At 31.7% G+C, this 15,370-nt stretch overlaps 3 protein-coding genes across 10 annotated transcripts in view; 1 reads left to right on the forward strand and 2 right to left on the reverse strand.

Moving 5' to 3' along the window:
* Positions 1-1,971, reverse strand: part of LOC122568370 (gamma-aminobutyric acid receptor alpha-like) — a 106,959-nt gene extending 104,988 nt beyond the window's left edge. The window contains exon 1 of the mRNA XM_043728046.1: positions 1,242-1,971. The gene's annotated coding sequence lies outside the window, so the exon portion shown is untranslated. The remainder of the gene's footprint in view (positions 1-1,241) is intronic.
* LOC122568369 (arylsulfatase B-like) lies at positions 1-12,515 on the forward strand. Of its 2 annotated transcripts, none has more exons than XM_043728045.1 (9): positions 1-129; positions 6,056-6,246; positions 6,623-6,853; positions 8,651-8,806; positions 8,930-9,194; positions 10,191-10,348; positions 10,417-10,552; positions 10,859-11,307; positions 11,458-12,515. In XM_043728045.1, the coding sequence occupies exons 2-9, from the start codon at positions 6,067-6,069 to the stop codon at positions 11,956-11,958; spliced, it is 2,076 nt and encodes a 691-aa protein (XP_043583980.1). In that variant the 5' UTR covers positions 1-129; positions 6,056-6,066; the 3' UTR covers positions 11,959-12,515. The 2 variants fall into 2 exon arrangements, with proteins under 2 accessions (XP_043583980.1, XP_043583979.1); XM_043728044.1 differs by lacking the exon at positions 1-129 and adding an exon at positions 4,421-4,716.
* The window catches only part of LOC122568361 (golgin subfamily B member 1-like), a 16,675-nt gene continuing 13,814 nt past the window's right edge, over positions 12,510-15,370 (reverse strand). For 6 of the 7 annotated variants that reach the window (XM_043728005.1, XM_043728003.1, XM_043728004.1 and 3 more), the window contains 3 exons: positions 13,949-14,112; positions 13,602-13,656; positions 12,510-13,311 (listed from right to left, as the gene is read on the reverse strand). In XM_043728005.1, coding sequence (XP_043583940.1) covers positions 13,287-13,311; positions 13,602-13,656; positions 13,949-14,112 — 244 coding nt within the window. In that variant the 3' untranslated portion in view covers positions 12,510-13,286. The remainder of the gene's footprint in view (positions 13,312-13,601; positions 13,657-13,948; positions 14,113-15,370) is intronic. The other variant, XR_006317075.1, reaches the window with a different exon arrangement.

The raw sequence follows: 15,370 nt of genomic DNA on the forward strand, positions 1-15,370 counted from the left end.
ACAATCGTTCATGGACGAAATACAAAAACTGTTCTCGAGGTTGTAGGAACGCGCAACTTAAGCGTGAATTAGATAAATCGCAGTCTCCTTCAGTCTGGCAAAGAAGAACGTGTACCATTGTATTTTAAGGTAAGTTCTTGCCTTCTTATATACCTTATTAAATATATATAATATATATAACAATATAAATATAGATAAATAATTCCAATTATTGTTTCATGTGAATTTTACACGAAATCTCGTCTAGATAATTGATTGTTTTTAAACTGATTCCTGAGCACAAGGTGGTAGGTTAAACGTAACCGAGAAACATTCAGTCTATATACTCAATATATTACATCGATATTTGTATAAAAATAATTCCATTATGTCAATAATTATAAAAATATAATTAGTAAAATTAATTCCTAAAATTTTCATTTTTGTAATTTTAAAACATTGTAATTTTAATCATGTGAAAATTGTAATCTTAGCAATTCATTAATATTTTATGTATTATAACTTCAAGATTATTATGTGAATTTATATCTTATATATATATAATAATTTCAAAATTAATACGATTGCGTATGATGTAAATGAGTAAAACATATTATGTCTAAAGCGTTTTACGTATCACTCTTATTTCTTAATACTTTCTATTATGTCTCTAAAGTTTACTAAAAAAAATACTACTACTTTCCCTCTGTTTTTTTAACGAGTATGTAATTATACCTTATATTTACCTACTTCCTTAATCACTGTTCCATATCTGATTCTTTTCAAAGTAATATATATGACTTATTGCAGTAGATATATACTCTAAATTACATTCCAACAACAATTTAATATTTACGTATAACAATTTCTTTCCCTTTATGGAGAATTACAATTATTTTTAAACTGGAAGAACAATTAAGTAAATGGAATAATCATTATTATTCGCTAAGTTTATAGTAACTAGTAAATATTAATTAATATCTAGTAACTATTGCCATAATACTTAACTATATACTTAACACAATACATTATTGATGCACAAAAAATATCTACGAAATTAATATTTATACTTTATACCACTTTCGTCGATTACTTTTTATTAGGTACTTTTATCAACAACAATTAAGATATATGTCGCGTTCGAAATATGTAGTCAGATCATCGAGCAGCCATTACAATGAATCTATTGAATCCAACGGAACTAAATTATAAAATAAAAGTCCCGATAAAATGAAATAAAATTTCAAACAAATTTTAATTACCTTGAGATATTTGCAAAATGTAAAATAATTCGTAGAAAGTAACAGCTTCGTCATCAGTAACTCTGGTTTTCGTTGATGCACTCACTTCGAATAAATTACCGTCTAAGAAAACTATGTAGTCCATTTTCATTTTACGTTCGTAAGAAACTATTTTCTACCTTTCGCGGAAGTAAAAGTACAAGACTATGTCTATGACATAACTTCGTTTTTAGGTATACACAATAAGCAAAAATGCGTGTGCTAAAGAAAAAGTGTCAGAAACGAATAAGATATCCATCGAGTTTCGAAAAATTGAAATGCGTGAATTAGGCATGAAACGAGTTTACTGGAGTGAATGTAAACTAATGAAAATCAAGTAGTGTCGCGTGTACTATGTACACATTTTACTACGCGAATCAGTGCATAAACTCCGTTCACGTCGTTTACAAATAAATCCTGTTACGTTTCACCCATCTTAATCTCTCCGGTACACGCGTCGACTACAAAAACTATGAGCGCACTAGCGACAATTTTTCGCGCCACAATCTTTTCACTTACGAAAGCACGATAAGCGCATCCTTTAAATATGAACAACGCGATTGCAGGACGACTCTTTTGTTAATACCTCGAAGGAGAAGAAATTGGACTTTTGATTGATGCGAGTAAAAGCGATAAAATTGTTGCGCGACAATTTTTCGTTTGTGCGCATAACCTAATAATCAAGAACCATTCAATGCGACTCCATAGTCAAACGTCGACTGAAGTCTACAATACGATATACAAATGCGCGACATAGCTGTTAATTGATACCATACAGGGAACGAGCGCTGTACTAAATCAAATTGTAAATCAAATATTCAATAGAATAAAGAAAAATCTTAGCAAATTCTTAATTGTATCGATATTTGTTAACTTCTTCATTGACTGAAATATCATATTAGTATTCGCAAGAATAAGAAGTCCGTCTATTTAAACTATAGGTATATGTAAATAAATACTAGGTAGATAATATGTACTTAAAAATTTGTTTCGTATGTTAAGAAATTGAAATATACGACAATATATGCATAATTAAAATATAAATTAAATTTGGTTCCTCGTCTAAATTTTTAAATTCGACATTAGAGTCTGTAAGTTTCGAATAGTTTGGATTAAAAAATTTTTGATTACAAATCTTTCGATTAATATTTAAATAAGTAATAAATGATGAGAAAAAGTAAATATTGATTTCATTCTCACGAAATTCCAAATCTAAGAAATATATAAGGAATACAAAAGTACATATTACAAATCAAAGTTTTAGAAATTTATGTTTTTAAACTTCAAACTTCTAGAATATGGGATTTGATAGTATTTGCTACGGCTGCACAGAGGGACCAACGATATTTTGTATTCAAAGAAAGTCTAGAAATGACAGAAACAAAGAAAACACGTTTTATCTTATAAAATAGGTCGCACCTACGACATTCTTATCAATACCATAAAAATCAAACATTCTTCAAGGATTTAAGATCGAAAAGAATTATATAAGATATTTTACCAAATTTGGGAGAAAATTGCATAAAAACATTTTCCTTGCTATTCCAATATTTATACCGATATCAAATAACAAAACTACAATATGGACTTTACAATAAATAAATTGAATTTCTACAAAATAAATAGCTTTCAGAATACAAACGGATGAAGTATTTAAATATATGTTTGTATTTCATCAAATTAATTCATCTGCTAATTACTTTTTCCACGTACTGTACATTATTAACGCGCATACAGCTACATCTTTGATTTCGGTTAATTTACTCGCAATATAAATCGTGTTTCACTACGTCGTTTCTTTTTACATCAGAGTCAATTTGCTACTTAATTTGAAAGAAACCAACTACATTCGTCGAAGTAGAGCTACATAGCAATAATTAAGTGCATTCCTGTATATATAGTATGATATACAGTACACAATAAAAATATTTGTATATCTCTTCTAACATAATTTATCTATCATAATGTATATATAGTGGTTCGTTAAATCCAACGTCCATTTATTAATTTATCCATTATATAGGTGCATACATATAAAGTTTCCATTATTTAATAATATCTTCATTCAATTACAAAAAGTCAGTGTCCAATTAATAACCATAGCAATGCGCATATGCTTTTTATATCAGCTGAAGTCACGGGTAGCCGTACGTAGAAAATCTTTGAAAAAGATAGCCTTCATACATGAGATCGCGAAGGAGATTATAAATTATAATAAAACGAAATACGAGATGTCAAAAACTAAAAACATATCTAATTGAACGAACTGTGTATAGAAGCTTTCATTGTAAACATCATTTTCGTTTATACCGATTCTAAATCATAATACATATTATTAAATAAGTAATGTAATAATATAAATATATTATATTCCGATCGACACGATCTCATATGTGCAAGTATTTTGCTTTGACTCTATAAAAATAGATAAATATGAAATAATGGAATGCCCCGTGTAAAACTAACAGCAAAACGTAACAATCGGAACAAATTGAAGAAATTAGCGACAATTAGCGAACGTTTTCGCAGCTTTCTGCTTATGACAATCTGAATGTCATGCCGATTGAAAATTTAATTACATCGCGACGCAAGCTACTGCAAGCTTTACTTGTGTTTCCATCCAATTATTCAAATCATATTTGTCCAAACTGTGGCACCGTTCCAACCAATAATATGTACTATCTCATTAATATAATATAATAATTCCACCGGAATTATTGGTCCAATCGAAATGCTACATCAAAAGCTATATCACCTTAGTTTCTTGAAATAAAAAGTTGTTCGTTATCAACTAGTGTCATCGAATTATATAAATAATAATAACAGAATAGATTTGAGAATATTATTAAATAAGAACTATCTTAGTACTATGTTTATCCCGATACTTATAAAACATTTAATTTATTAAGAAAGTATTTGTGTGTGTGTGTCTCTCTCTTTCTCTCTCTCTCTCTCTCTCTCTCTCTCTCTCTCTCTCTCTCTCTCTCTCTCTCTCTCTCTCTCTCTCTCTCTCTCTCTCTCTCTCTCTCTCTCTCTCTCTGCCTAAATATCATAAGATTATTAAATAAGATTTTTCCATGGCATAGTAATTTTACATACACAAAAACCCCAGTGATTTGAAAGGAACGTTGAATCTTCACGTATACATACACGACGCACTGCTGCGACTTCTCATACTCGCCTCCTTCATTTTCCTCCCCCAGAACAGCACTTTCGTTATGCTCCAGATCCTCCCTTTGCTCCTCGCCGCTAGCCATACGGAAAATCTAAAGTGGTAATAAGCCAACGCGTTTTGAGTTTCCCAGTTAGTCGGTTCTCGCGTTGGCAAAGACCAGCCGAACGAAGCTGATCTCTTTTATTCCACGGAAAGATGCCACCCGGACATAAACGGAAAAAATGTACAGCTTACAACGAATAGTTGGATACAGGACAGTCATTCTTCTCCTTTACCATGAACGTAAGAAGAACTTTCTTCCTTCGCTCTCACGTGTTTGAAAGATATTTACGCATTTCCATTTAACGCGGCTGAAATTGTGTCATCGATAGAACGTTATTAATTAACATAATTTTCCAATATATAATATTCTAATGCTAATAGCATCTTTACAGCACAATGACGTTGATTTCTTAGGACTAAGTTGCAACAATAAATTTGTTAAAGCTTACGAATATTTTATTATTTGGGAACTATCTTATTGTTTGGAAAGTCCAAACTGTTTAATTATCCGAACTCTTATTGCATATTTCGGCCTTATTTTTTCTCGTAGAATCACTCTACACCCAATTGTATCAATGGTTACGGACCACTTTGTATAAATGAGATGAGGAAGCGATCTTTTAAATTCATACAACTACTGATATTGTCTCATACGTCAAATAAAAGTCCTGTGGATTGATTGATGAGTAATTAATTATTAATATTTAATATTTAATTTGTTATTTATTTATATATGTATTTAATATTTAATTATTTGATTAAAAAGAAAGATATATATACTATAGCTAATTCTTTAAATAGATAATTTCAATGTATAATTTTCTAACTTCATAAGTACTGTTTTTAGCTACTAATTTGCCATTAATTTGTACTTTTTAATAAAAATTCGCATACTGTTGCAACAAATACTGTTACTGTTGAATATTTACCGGCGGCAATATATGGATTTAGCTGAAGATGGATTGAAATAAAGTAGTAGAAAAAAAAGTAGTAGAAGACGCTCTTCACTTTTATTTAGTCTCTTGGATTAGACAATTGCCTGCTCATATATTAGAGAAATATCCTGAATATTTATTGTTCTTTTGTTCAACATTTCGTATATAAGCCCAGGTCTTCCAGATTTTTGAATCAGTAATGCCAATGGCACTACATCTATCACTGTACTATCGTTACAAGTGCTGGACTAAACGTAGAAACATCTGATATTGGAGTATTACTGTCACAAACCATGTACAATACTGTATTATTAATTTACTTAATTACTTTATTTAATTAATTATCATTATTGTTTATTATACTATTGTTAAATTATTAATTTGTTTCCTTCTGTAATTAACTTTTATGTTGGAATTTCAAGCTCGGGATAGTATTTTATTGATATTTGTACTTTGAAATTTTACACTTCGTTCTCAATCAAATTTGTAATTTACTTAATCAATATTTGTGATAGCAGCTAAAATTATAACTATTTGCTGTACAATCAGTTCTACGAACTGTATGGGTACCTTAATAGATTGGATCAGTTTTTAAATTTGATCTGTAATCAACTTCTGTGAATGGTAAATTTTATTTGTTGCAGCTGATTTCGAGATGAACCTCGCACTGATACTACAGTTTTTTACCGTGCTATTTCTCTCGGAGTTAATAGTAACAACCGTGGGCACGATTTTCTTCTCATCCTTATTTTCGCGGCCAAAAGTGAAAATTAACTTTCAACCGCCGAAAACTAAACAGAAGCCACATATTATCATTATTCTTGCTGATGACATGGTATGTACAAATAACCGCAGAGAATCGATATATCGTATCCGTAAAAGAGGATGTTATAATTAAACAAAGTAACGTTATATCAGATGCGAAGAAAGACATTCTGAAAATAAAACTATAAATATCCTAAAGAATTACGAATTTTGTATCTTTTTAGTTATTAAGAATATTTCTCGCAAAATCCATATCAATTTTTATCGTGTCGCTTTAACTATATTCGTGATAATCATCTATTTTTATTAATATTTAATAGAAATTATATTTAATATATATTTAATATAAATTAAATAATATATCATTCAGATGTACTGAAAATAAAAGGCGATAATAATCAAATCCTCGATTGCTTAAAAAATGTTTATTTAAAATCATTGCATAGGGCTGGAACGACGTAAGCTTTCACGGATCGGATCAAATTCCTACGCCGAACATCGACGCCCTTGCATACAATGGTATCATCTTAAATAATCATTACGTTCCGGCATTGTGCACGCCAAGCAGATCCGCTTTGATGACTGGAAAAAACCCGATTCATCTGGGTATGCAACATTCTGTTCTCTATCCGACCGAACCACGAGGGCTTCCTCTAAGTGAGAAACTATTACCGCAGGTAGGTTTCTGAACGAATCACGCAACGTGAGTTTCTTTCGACTTTATCTTCTTAATAAAGTATCATTTATTGTAGTATCATAATTGTAGTATCGTGACTACTATAGTTAGTTTATTAATGATAAGTAGATTGAACAGGTGTAAATTAAACAGAAAATAATGTTCGTTAAACATGAACTAATCGCAGCAAACGTATAATAATCAGCACAACTAAGTAATTAATTAACGACTCGACTCTCACCAACGCAATCCGCACTCTTTGACATCTCAATTCGTACTGTTATTAATTCGTTCTTTGTCCCCTAGCAACCCCTTGCCTTTTGTCCTAGCCTCACTTCGTACATGCTCGGCGACCGCTCGTTTATAATTCACACGACACCCCCCAGGCCCCTCATTCATGATATCACATTTATTAGGAAGCTTACTAAATACTATGTTCTACTAAATATATAATATAATATATTACATTACATTAAATATTACATAGCTACTTTGTATTAGTACTATTAGCGTAACTTATATATATTAATATATAATTATATATATAATATATATATTAATAGTAATATTTGCGTAGCTTATTTACATAGCATTGATAGTGGCACAAGTAAAAAAGATTTCAAACTTGCTTTTATTAAATACGAAATCTACATTATATTTCTATTTCTATCACGCAAAATGGCATATTTATAGTGGCATCAGTTTTGCGTTAAACGGCAGTTACATCAATAGTATTTAGCATTTTCAAAAATATAAATTTTAAAAAGTCTCTCCTGTAAAATTTACATTTCTTAAGTTGTATCACTATTAATGCCAAGTAGCGATATTAACTATATAATATAATACTATCTACATCAAATAGTATTTATTGGGAAGTTTATTTAAAATATTTTACAATTCTTCTCACGAGTAGCTTCTATGTATAATCATAGTAAATTCTTTGTTAATCCATGATCATTTGCATGATCAAGCAAATTTACCATAAAGCAAATATTAAAATATCAGAATCTGCTTGATCAGAATACAATAGCATTATTCAAATAATAAAAGCTAGAATATATTCTTCTATATAATTCTCTACTTTCTATAATAATTCTCTACTTTCTATAATAATTCTCTACTTTGAAATAAAAAAAATTTGACGTAACTGCTGGCAATACACCGAGAAATGCTTATTCGAAATATTGACAATAATTTTTTATATCAATCGTAACTATTCTTCTAAATTACTTTCCCGCAAATATACTTCAATAACTTAGTATTGCCTATGGTCTCGAGTGTACCAAATTATCAGAATTCGTAAATTCATTAGTAAAGATATGTTTAATTATATAGTAATTTCGATTAAATATTCATGTTTTCTGTAATAAGAAAATCTTACTCTAATCAAATCACTGGATTAAATTACCGAAATTAATTATAAGAGACTATTTGCTATAATTTTCTCTGCGTTATCGATATCACAGGAAATACGTAAATACCTCGGAAACTATAGATGATACGAAAAAGGATTTGAAACAAATGTTATACGATTTCGAAGGGTACATACTGTGCTGATATTTACTTTACCTTGCAATGATTTTGAAATGCCCTGTGAAGGTCACAGATACATTTTTAAGTGAGAATTATGTATATGTTGTTATATGATGTACGTTCATATATATTTTTATTCCATATTCTTGTAGACGACATGAAAACATTTTAAAAACACTAAGCGAATCATTAATTTAAGTTTAATGCATTAAAGTACGATTTGGACAAAAACTTAATATATTTTTCGTACGAATGTTCGTTTCAGTATTTACAGGAGATAGGCTATAAAACACACGCTGTGGGAAAATGGCATTTAGGATATTTCAAAAAACAATATACTCCGACATATCGTGGATTTGACTCACACTTTGGATATTGGAACGGTCTTGAGGATTATTACACTCATATCGTGCAAGAACCGGTAAATATTTTGAAAATTAACTTCGTGATAACTTGTCATCTCTAAAATTTTATTTTCCTAAATATGAAACGTTAGAATATAAAACCTATATAAATCAGTTTTATATAAGAAAAATTTCCTTAGGATCCACTATATAACGAGTACAGAGGCTTCGATATGAGGCGAAATCTGACAGTGGCATGGGACACTGCAGGAAAATACGCTACCGATCTGTTCACAAACGAAGCTGTGCGACTGATTAACGAACACAATACTGAATATCCAATGTTTCTATACCTGGCTCACTTGGCCGCCCATAAAGGCAATGAAAATCAACTACTACGAGCACCGGAGGAAGAGATCCACAAATTTTCATACATTCTCGACCCGGAAAGAAGAATCCAAGCAGGTAAGCGTTAGCCTTTTTCTTGATAAATTGTCTACTTCAATTATACCTTAACACTTTGAGGACGGTATGCTCTGACAAGCATCTAGCCAGAATTCCAGTATTTTTGGAAAAGGTTCAAAAGGTCGCTCGGAAAGTTCGTTCCGATTTATGTTCCGATTCGATATACATTTATTGAATTATATAAGTTTTTTATATATAGATATTTTATTCCACGATCTTTCTCTATCTTTCACGCAACTTGAATATTCCATCCTTGCAGAACCTCTCAGATTTTTCGGCGAAAAACTTTTCAATATGATCTTTCATGTCGACCAAATTCCTTAAAAATCGGAACGAACTTTCCAAATAGCATTTAACAAGTGTAATATCTTATTAAGAATCAACGACTATATTTAAAGATATTTCTAGTAACGTTTTTTAGTGTGATATGCTTGAAAACAACTTCACCGATGAAGAGGTACTAAGCAAAATCTATTATTTTATTAAACTCCTTAAAAATCGGGACGAACTTTCCAAGCAGCCAATATTATATCTAATATATTGATAACGGTTTCATATTATTCAAGCATGTTTTGTAGCATACACTGCTTTCTTCTTACTGTTTTATTTAACAGCAGTTAACATTTTTAGAGGATTCTCTCATCGCCAACAGTTGAAAAATGAAAGACGCCAATTCGCGTCGCACGTGCGCAAAGTGTTAACTTTATTGTTTTTCAACATTTCCAAATAACAGCGTCCACAACGTACCTGCAGACCGCGGATCTGCTTTTTTAAACAATTCAAAATGGCGATCGTAATGTAAATAGATATTTAGCACTCTGCAATTAAAATATCAATTATCATACTCCCTTATCAAATTCTACGTTTTTCTAGGTAAAGAAACAATTTCCGTCGATAACGGAAGTTTCTGCGTGCGTGTTAAAAGAATAAAACATGGAAATAATATTCTAATATCGCGCTGAGTTCAAATATTATAATTTATACCTGTACTTACAGCCGTTGTATCGAAATTGGACCAAAGCGTTGGTGATGTGATGGACGCACTGCGAAGTCGCGGCATGTTGGAAAATAGCATAGTAGTCTTCATGAGCGACAACGGTGCACCAACCAACGGTATACTGAGCAATCAAGGCAGCAATTACCCTCTTCGTGGCGTAAATATAATCTACATAGAACGATTGTACGTTCATCTGGAACAGCTGAAACTTTGAGAATTTTTCAGATAAAGAACAGTCCATGGGAAGGTGGAACGAGAGGAGTCGCAGCTGTCTGGAGTCCCCTGATTAGAAAATCTAAAAGAGTGTCGAATCAAATGATGTTCGTGTCCGATTGGCTACCTACGCTTTTGTCTGCAGCAGGTTAATAGAATAATGTTAAAAGTATTAAAATCATTCTACGATATTAGAAATTCGCGTTCCATTAAATTCTCATTTCTCGCAAAATTTTCAAAACAAGTGTAAAACAAATTATTAAAAGGATCAAGATTTTGCTATAAGTCACTTTACGTCCATGTCTCTATAGAAATACTTTACCATATTGATATTGCAAGATATTACGGTAAAATTACTAAAAACGTTAACAAACGCTAGATTAATTGAAACGTTTGCGAAATCAGATTGATACATAGTAAAGTTTATTTTATTCAAAACTCGTGTAACCTTTAGGAGTGGACAGGATGCAACTCGGAAACATCGATGGATTCGATCTCTGGCCATCCTTGGTGTCGGACAAAATCAGTCCCAGATCCGAAATAGTGATCAACATCGATGACCTCGCCGATTATGCTGCTATTAGACGAGGCGATTTTAAATATATCAACGGCCGGACTGAAACTGGTATCGCCTGGCTTGGGGCAAGTGGAGACCCATCCGAGGGCGTTTCCCCTCGATACGATCCTTACAAAGTGTTGTACAGCAAAACTGGTGTCGCTATTTCTGGTATTATTACCGCTAAACAAGTGATGGAACTAAACGAAAAGAAAAAAGAAAACATAAGAATTGTGTACGATACTTCTCCAAAAACCAATTTTCAAGAGAAGATACTTACCAGCGAGGACATTATCGAAATGCGAAAAAAAGCACAGATAAAGTGTAACGTTACAGAGAGAGATAAGGTCAGTGTCGTACGAACAATGATATATTTTTTTATATCTTATAAAGATTTATTTTTATTTTCACTGGTAAAAATACCATAACTTATAATAAGTTTTATAACCGTCTTGTGTTGCAAACCGCTAAAAAATTTGTCTACAATTTTATTACAGATCCCTTGCGAGCCAATGACAGCACCATGCCTCTTTAATATAGAACAAGATCCTTGCGAAATGGTGAATCTTGCTGAGAGAAATCCTGTGATTTTAGCTATATTTGAAACGATTCTTATCAGGCACAGATTAACCATGATACCTCCTAGTAATTTAGATGGAGATCCCAGATCGGATCCATCGCTTTGGAATAACACCTGGACCAGTTGGGCCGAACCTAATCCATTAATGCTCGCTAATACGAATATTAAGCAGCTTAAATATTCCGCCGATCAGATGATCGCAATAAATTCTATCATTTTTTGTTCTTTATTCATCGGAGTAATAATTGCTTTTAAGTGTCGGAAAACTAATTCGAACAACTTGGAGAATTCTGAATATCAGAATTATCATGAAGGAGTCACTTGTACTATAGATGACAGCGAAAAAACATTTTCTATATCTAGTGTTGTACCAGATACAAGACGAAATGATACGCCTAGACACGAAGATATAAATTGACATCTTCGAATGAGATACACGAGCGCTAAACCTCTTTTAATTACCGTAAAAATTTATTACACTCGTTGTACTCTTTTGCAAAGATATTAATAATATTCTATTTGAATTCTAATAGTTAAACTACACACGATACTTGTTCATTTATAAATTCACGAAATGCATTAAATGAAAGCGTGTGCAGAAGTTTCACGGCTTTTATCTCGTGTCATCTCGTTCTTTACTTTCTTATAGAAAATGTGATCCATACGATATACAGAAGTATTATATCGTTAATAGGATGACAACGATAAAATACAAATTCCAAGTTTAAAGGTACCGCTTGTTCAGTAAGTTTGTTGTACTTTGAAGAAAATTCATCGAATAATTCGCAACATTTGTAAATAGTCGACAATCTTAATTAATGCTTACGAAATATTCATACTGACTAAAAACAAAAATTACACCTATGACTAGATTATATCACTTCTAACATAATTAAACACACGCGCACGTGCGTTCATTCAACTAAGATCTGTCACATGAATGATCAACAATAAAAACACTTTTATGAATAAATACTTCAGTTTCATAATTTATTTATTCACCGACGCTTTCTTGTCCCTGTACAAAATTTCGTGGAAATAGAAAGTTCGAGTCATCGCATTTAAAAAGCAACAAATACGGCACTTCCATTTGCGGTCGATATCTAGATTTCGATGATCCTGTGTTTTGCCAGCATTTTATTTCAATTTGCTATCAATTTCATCGATACCATTCTCTAGAAACGTTTACGTCAATAAATCGCTGGCAAATCACAGAGAATTTGCATGAAACGCATTTTGAACAAAACAGTTTGCAAAAACTAAGAGTAATCATCGGAACAAATATTCTTCCATCAAATATCGGAACTCGATACCCGAGAAACATCTTATACTATTAACAATTTCATAGCTAATAAAATAACTGAAATATACAGTTTTTCTCCAAGGCAATGTTTTGTTATAATATATCTAAACATAAAAGCTATACAACGATTATAATACAGTTTAGTCATGCTCTCACACTCTCTTTTCCTCTGAAGAGATGGAGCGACTTTTTCGTTTTAAAAGCTTCAGGAGAAGCTCCTTTAGAAGCATGACGCGATTAATGTTCCAACGCTCAGAATCGTCACATTAAAAATACAGACATCTTTGCATCCTTGAATCACAGGAATACGTGCGTCACATCTTTAATCACGTTTATCTCGTTCGATCTAGTCTAATTACAGGAATAGCCCCGGCAGTTGGCACTTGGCAGGAATGTATCCAGAAGGCAAGGATGGTGTTCACTTCACCGTCATTAATATTCCATCACATGTGCACCACCTTTGGCGTGCTACAATTACGTTGACATCATTTTATTTTATGATAAACATTTCTTGGATATACAAATTTCGAAAAAAGAAATAATAATGCGTTGTCTCGCGATTCTAAATATTTTCTTGAATTTATAAATCAAAATATAGAATGAAAGGGACAGATGAGGGAAAAAATTTTCATTCAACATTGAGATTAAGCATCCAAATATTTTATAGAATTAGAAACAATTAGTTAAAAGGTCAATGACTGTTATTATCTCTTTTTACTAATCAAAACTAATCTATACTGATATAATTAGAAAACTACCTTTTTCCCCACAGCCAATTCAGCAAAACGCTCGATTGACTCTGAACATCCCTAGCTGTAAGCAGAAAATTAGAAGATCTATAGCCAACGCTTTAAAAATACCTTGAAACTTCTATAAAAATCTTACAAAACACTTTCCTAAAATTTTATATCTTGTTAAATTTCTCTTCAAACTAATCAAATGTTCTACTACATCACTTTTATGATAATGATTAAGATTAAAAAAAAAGCTTAAAATATAATGAAAAACAAAATACGTACAAAGCCAAACGAGAGTCCTACGTACTATTGCTTAATACTCTGGAAGATGAAAACAGGAAATGTTAAATATGCCTGAGGATACATACAGAGTGTATAATTTGCATTGACGAGCCGGGCAGCTGCTTCTGGGGGCAGGGTACTTAGAACGTCTTTGTGCGCTAGCAAAGACATTTGCTGTGTGTGCCTCAATTCTCGCTCATCCCTCAATCGCACGTCTTTTGCGTGGCTCACCGTTTGCAGCTGCGACAGCCTAAAGGGAAAACTAGCTTGTACAATGAAATAAGGAGCTTACTATACTACTCACAAACACATCTTAACATATTTCCGCCGAGGAAAATGTAAAATTAATTCTCTTCTTACGAATGAAGTGCTCAGAAACGAATTTACCACCGCATTCACACATTTAAAGCTCTTATAAGTAGCTTATGTCTTTACGATCCGAGAATTTATTAAACAGAACCCATTAAAGTCCAATATCTATGTTTTCTTTTCTTTTGTTCAATCTAGAGATTCTATACAGGATGTCTCTGGAATCATGATACAAGCGATCGGGTGGTGATTTTACATGCAAAAATAGAATATCAGAAAAAAAAGAATATCACTTTTTTATTTAAGGCTCCGTTTTCGAAAAAATTAAGTTTAAAAGCCCATCAGGTACCCTATATTAGCTGGAAATTTCGAATTATGAAACTTTTGTTTTTGTTCGTGTCTGTATTATTAAACATGGACAATGTCACGACTTGCTGAGCTTTCAAACACACTTCTTTTGAAAATGAAGCGTTAAACGAAAAAATGTCATTTCTTCTTTTCGGCTTATTTTTGCACGTAAAATCACCACCCGACCGCTTGTACCATGATTTCGAAGGCATCTTGTATATAATTCAAGAAAAGAGATTTGAAAGAAAATTTTGCTTATCAAACCTTTGAATCTTTAATGTGCTGCGCGTAACAGGAGCTCCAAAAAATTGACACTCATTCGTTTCTTGAAACGCATTCATATTTAATTGAAAACATTTGTCTTGTTCAGATTAATTGGTGCAGAGCTTCAAACAACATGAACAGATCATACAGGGCTACAGAGGAAAGGATGAATCAACTTGGAAAGCTTGTTTCCAGATCTGCTACGCGCTAAGCAAACTTAGGGGCTAAACAAATGTGTAATCCTTTAATTAACACAATGTTAAAAACTCTTTTTATTGAATTATGATATCTTATTTAATAGGAATTATCAGCTAAACGAATAAAAAATATTACAGAGGATAATACGCTAGAATCAAACGAGTAATTACTTTCCTTGACACTAAAAGTATTATTTTTAAATAATAATTCTTCGACGAGATGTTTGAATTGAAATTCAATAATAATACATTTTTTCTTTGTGAATAAAAAAGAATCAAAATAAACCATGTCTGAAGACCACTTCTATTTAAAAACATAGAGATATATTATATGTATTAAGTTGTCTCAAATGTTTCTTTCGTTTTATAAGGAAATAATAGATGCACAAT

This window comes from Bombus pyrosoma, linkage group LG6 (assembly GCF_014825855.1).
Source record: "Bombus pyrosoma isolate SC7728 linkage group LG6, ASM1482585v1, whole genome shotgun sequence".
NCBI classification, from domain to species: Eukaryota; Metazoa; Arthropoda; class Insecta; order Hymenoptera; family Apidae; genus Bombus; species Bombus pyrosoma.

Coding starts and splice junctions, on each gene's coding strand:
- LOC122568369 (XM_043728044.1), top strand. CDS start 4,656: ATGTACAGCTTACAACGAATAGTTGGATACAGGACAGTCATTCTTCTC. Junction 4,717..6,055: donor TCTTCTCCTTTACCATGAAC/GTAAGAAGAACT, acceptor TATTTGTTGCAG/CTGATTTCGAGATGAACCTC. Junction 9,195..10,190: donor GGAAAGAAGAATCCAAGCAG/GTAAGCGTTAGC, acceptor CTGTACTTACAG/CCGTTGTATCGAAATTGGAC.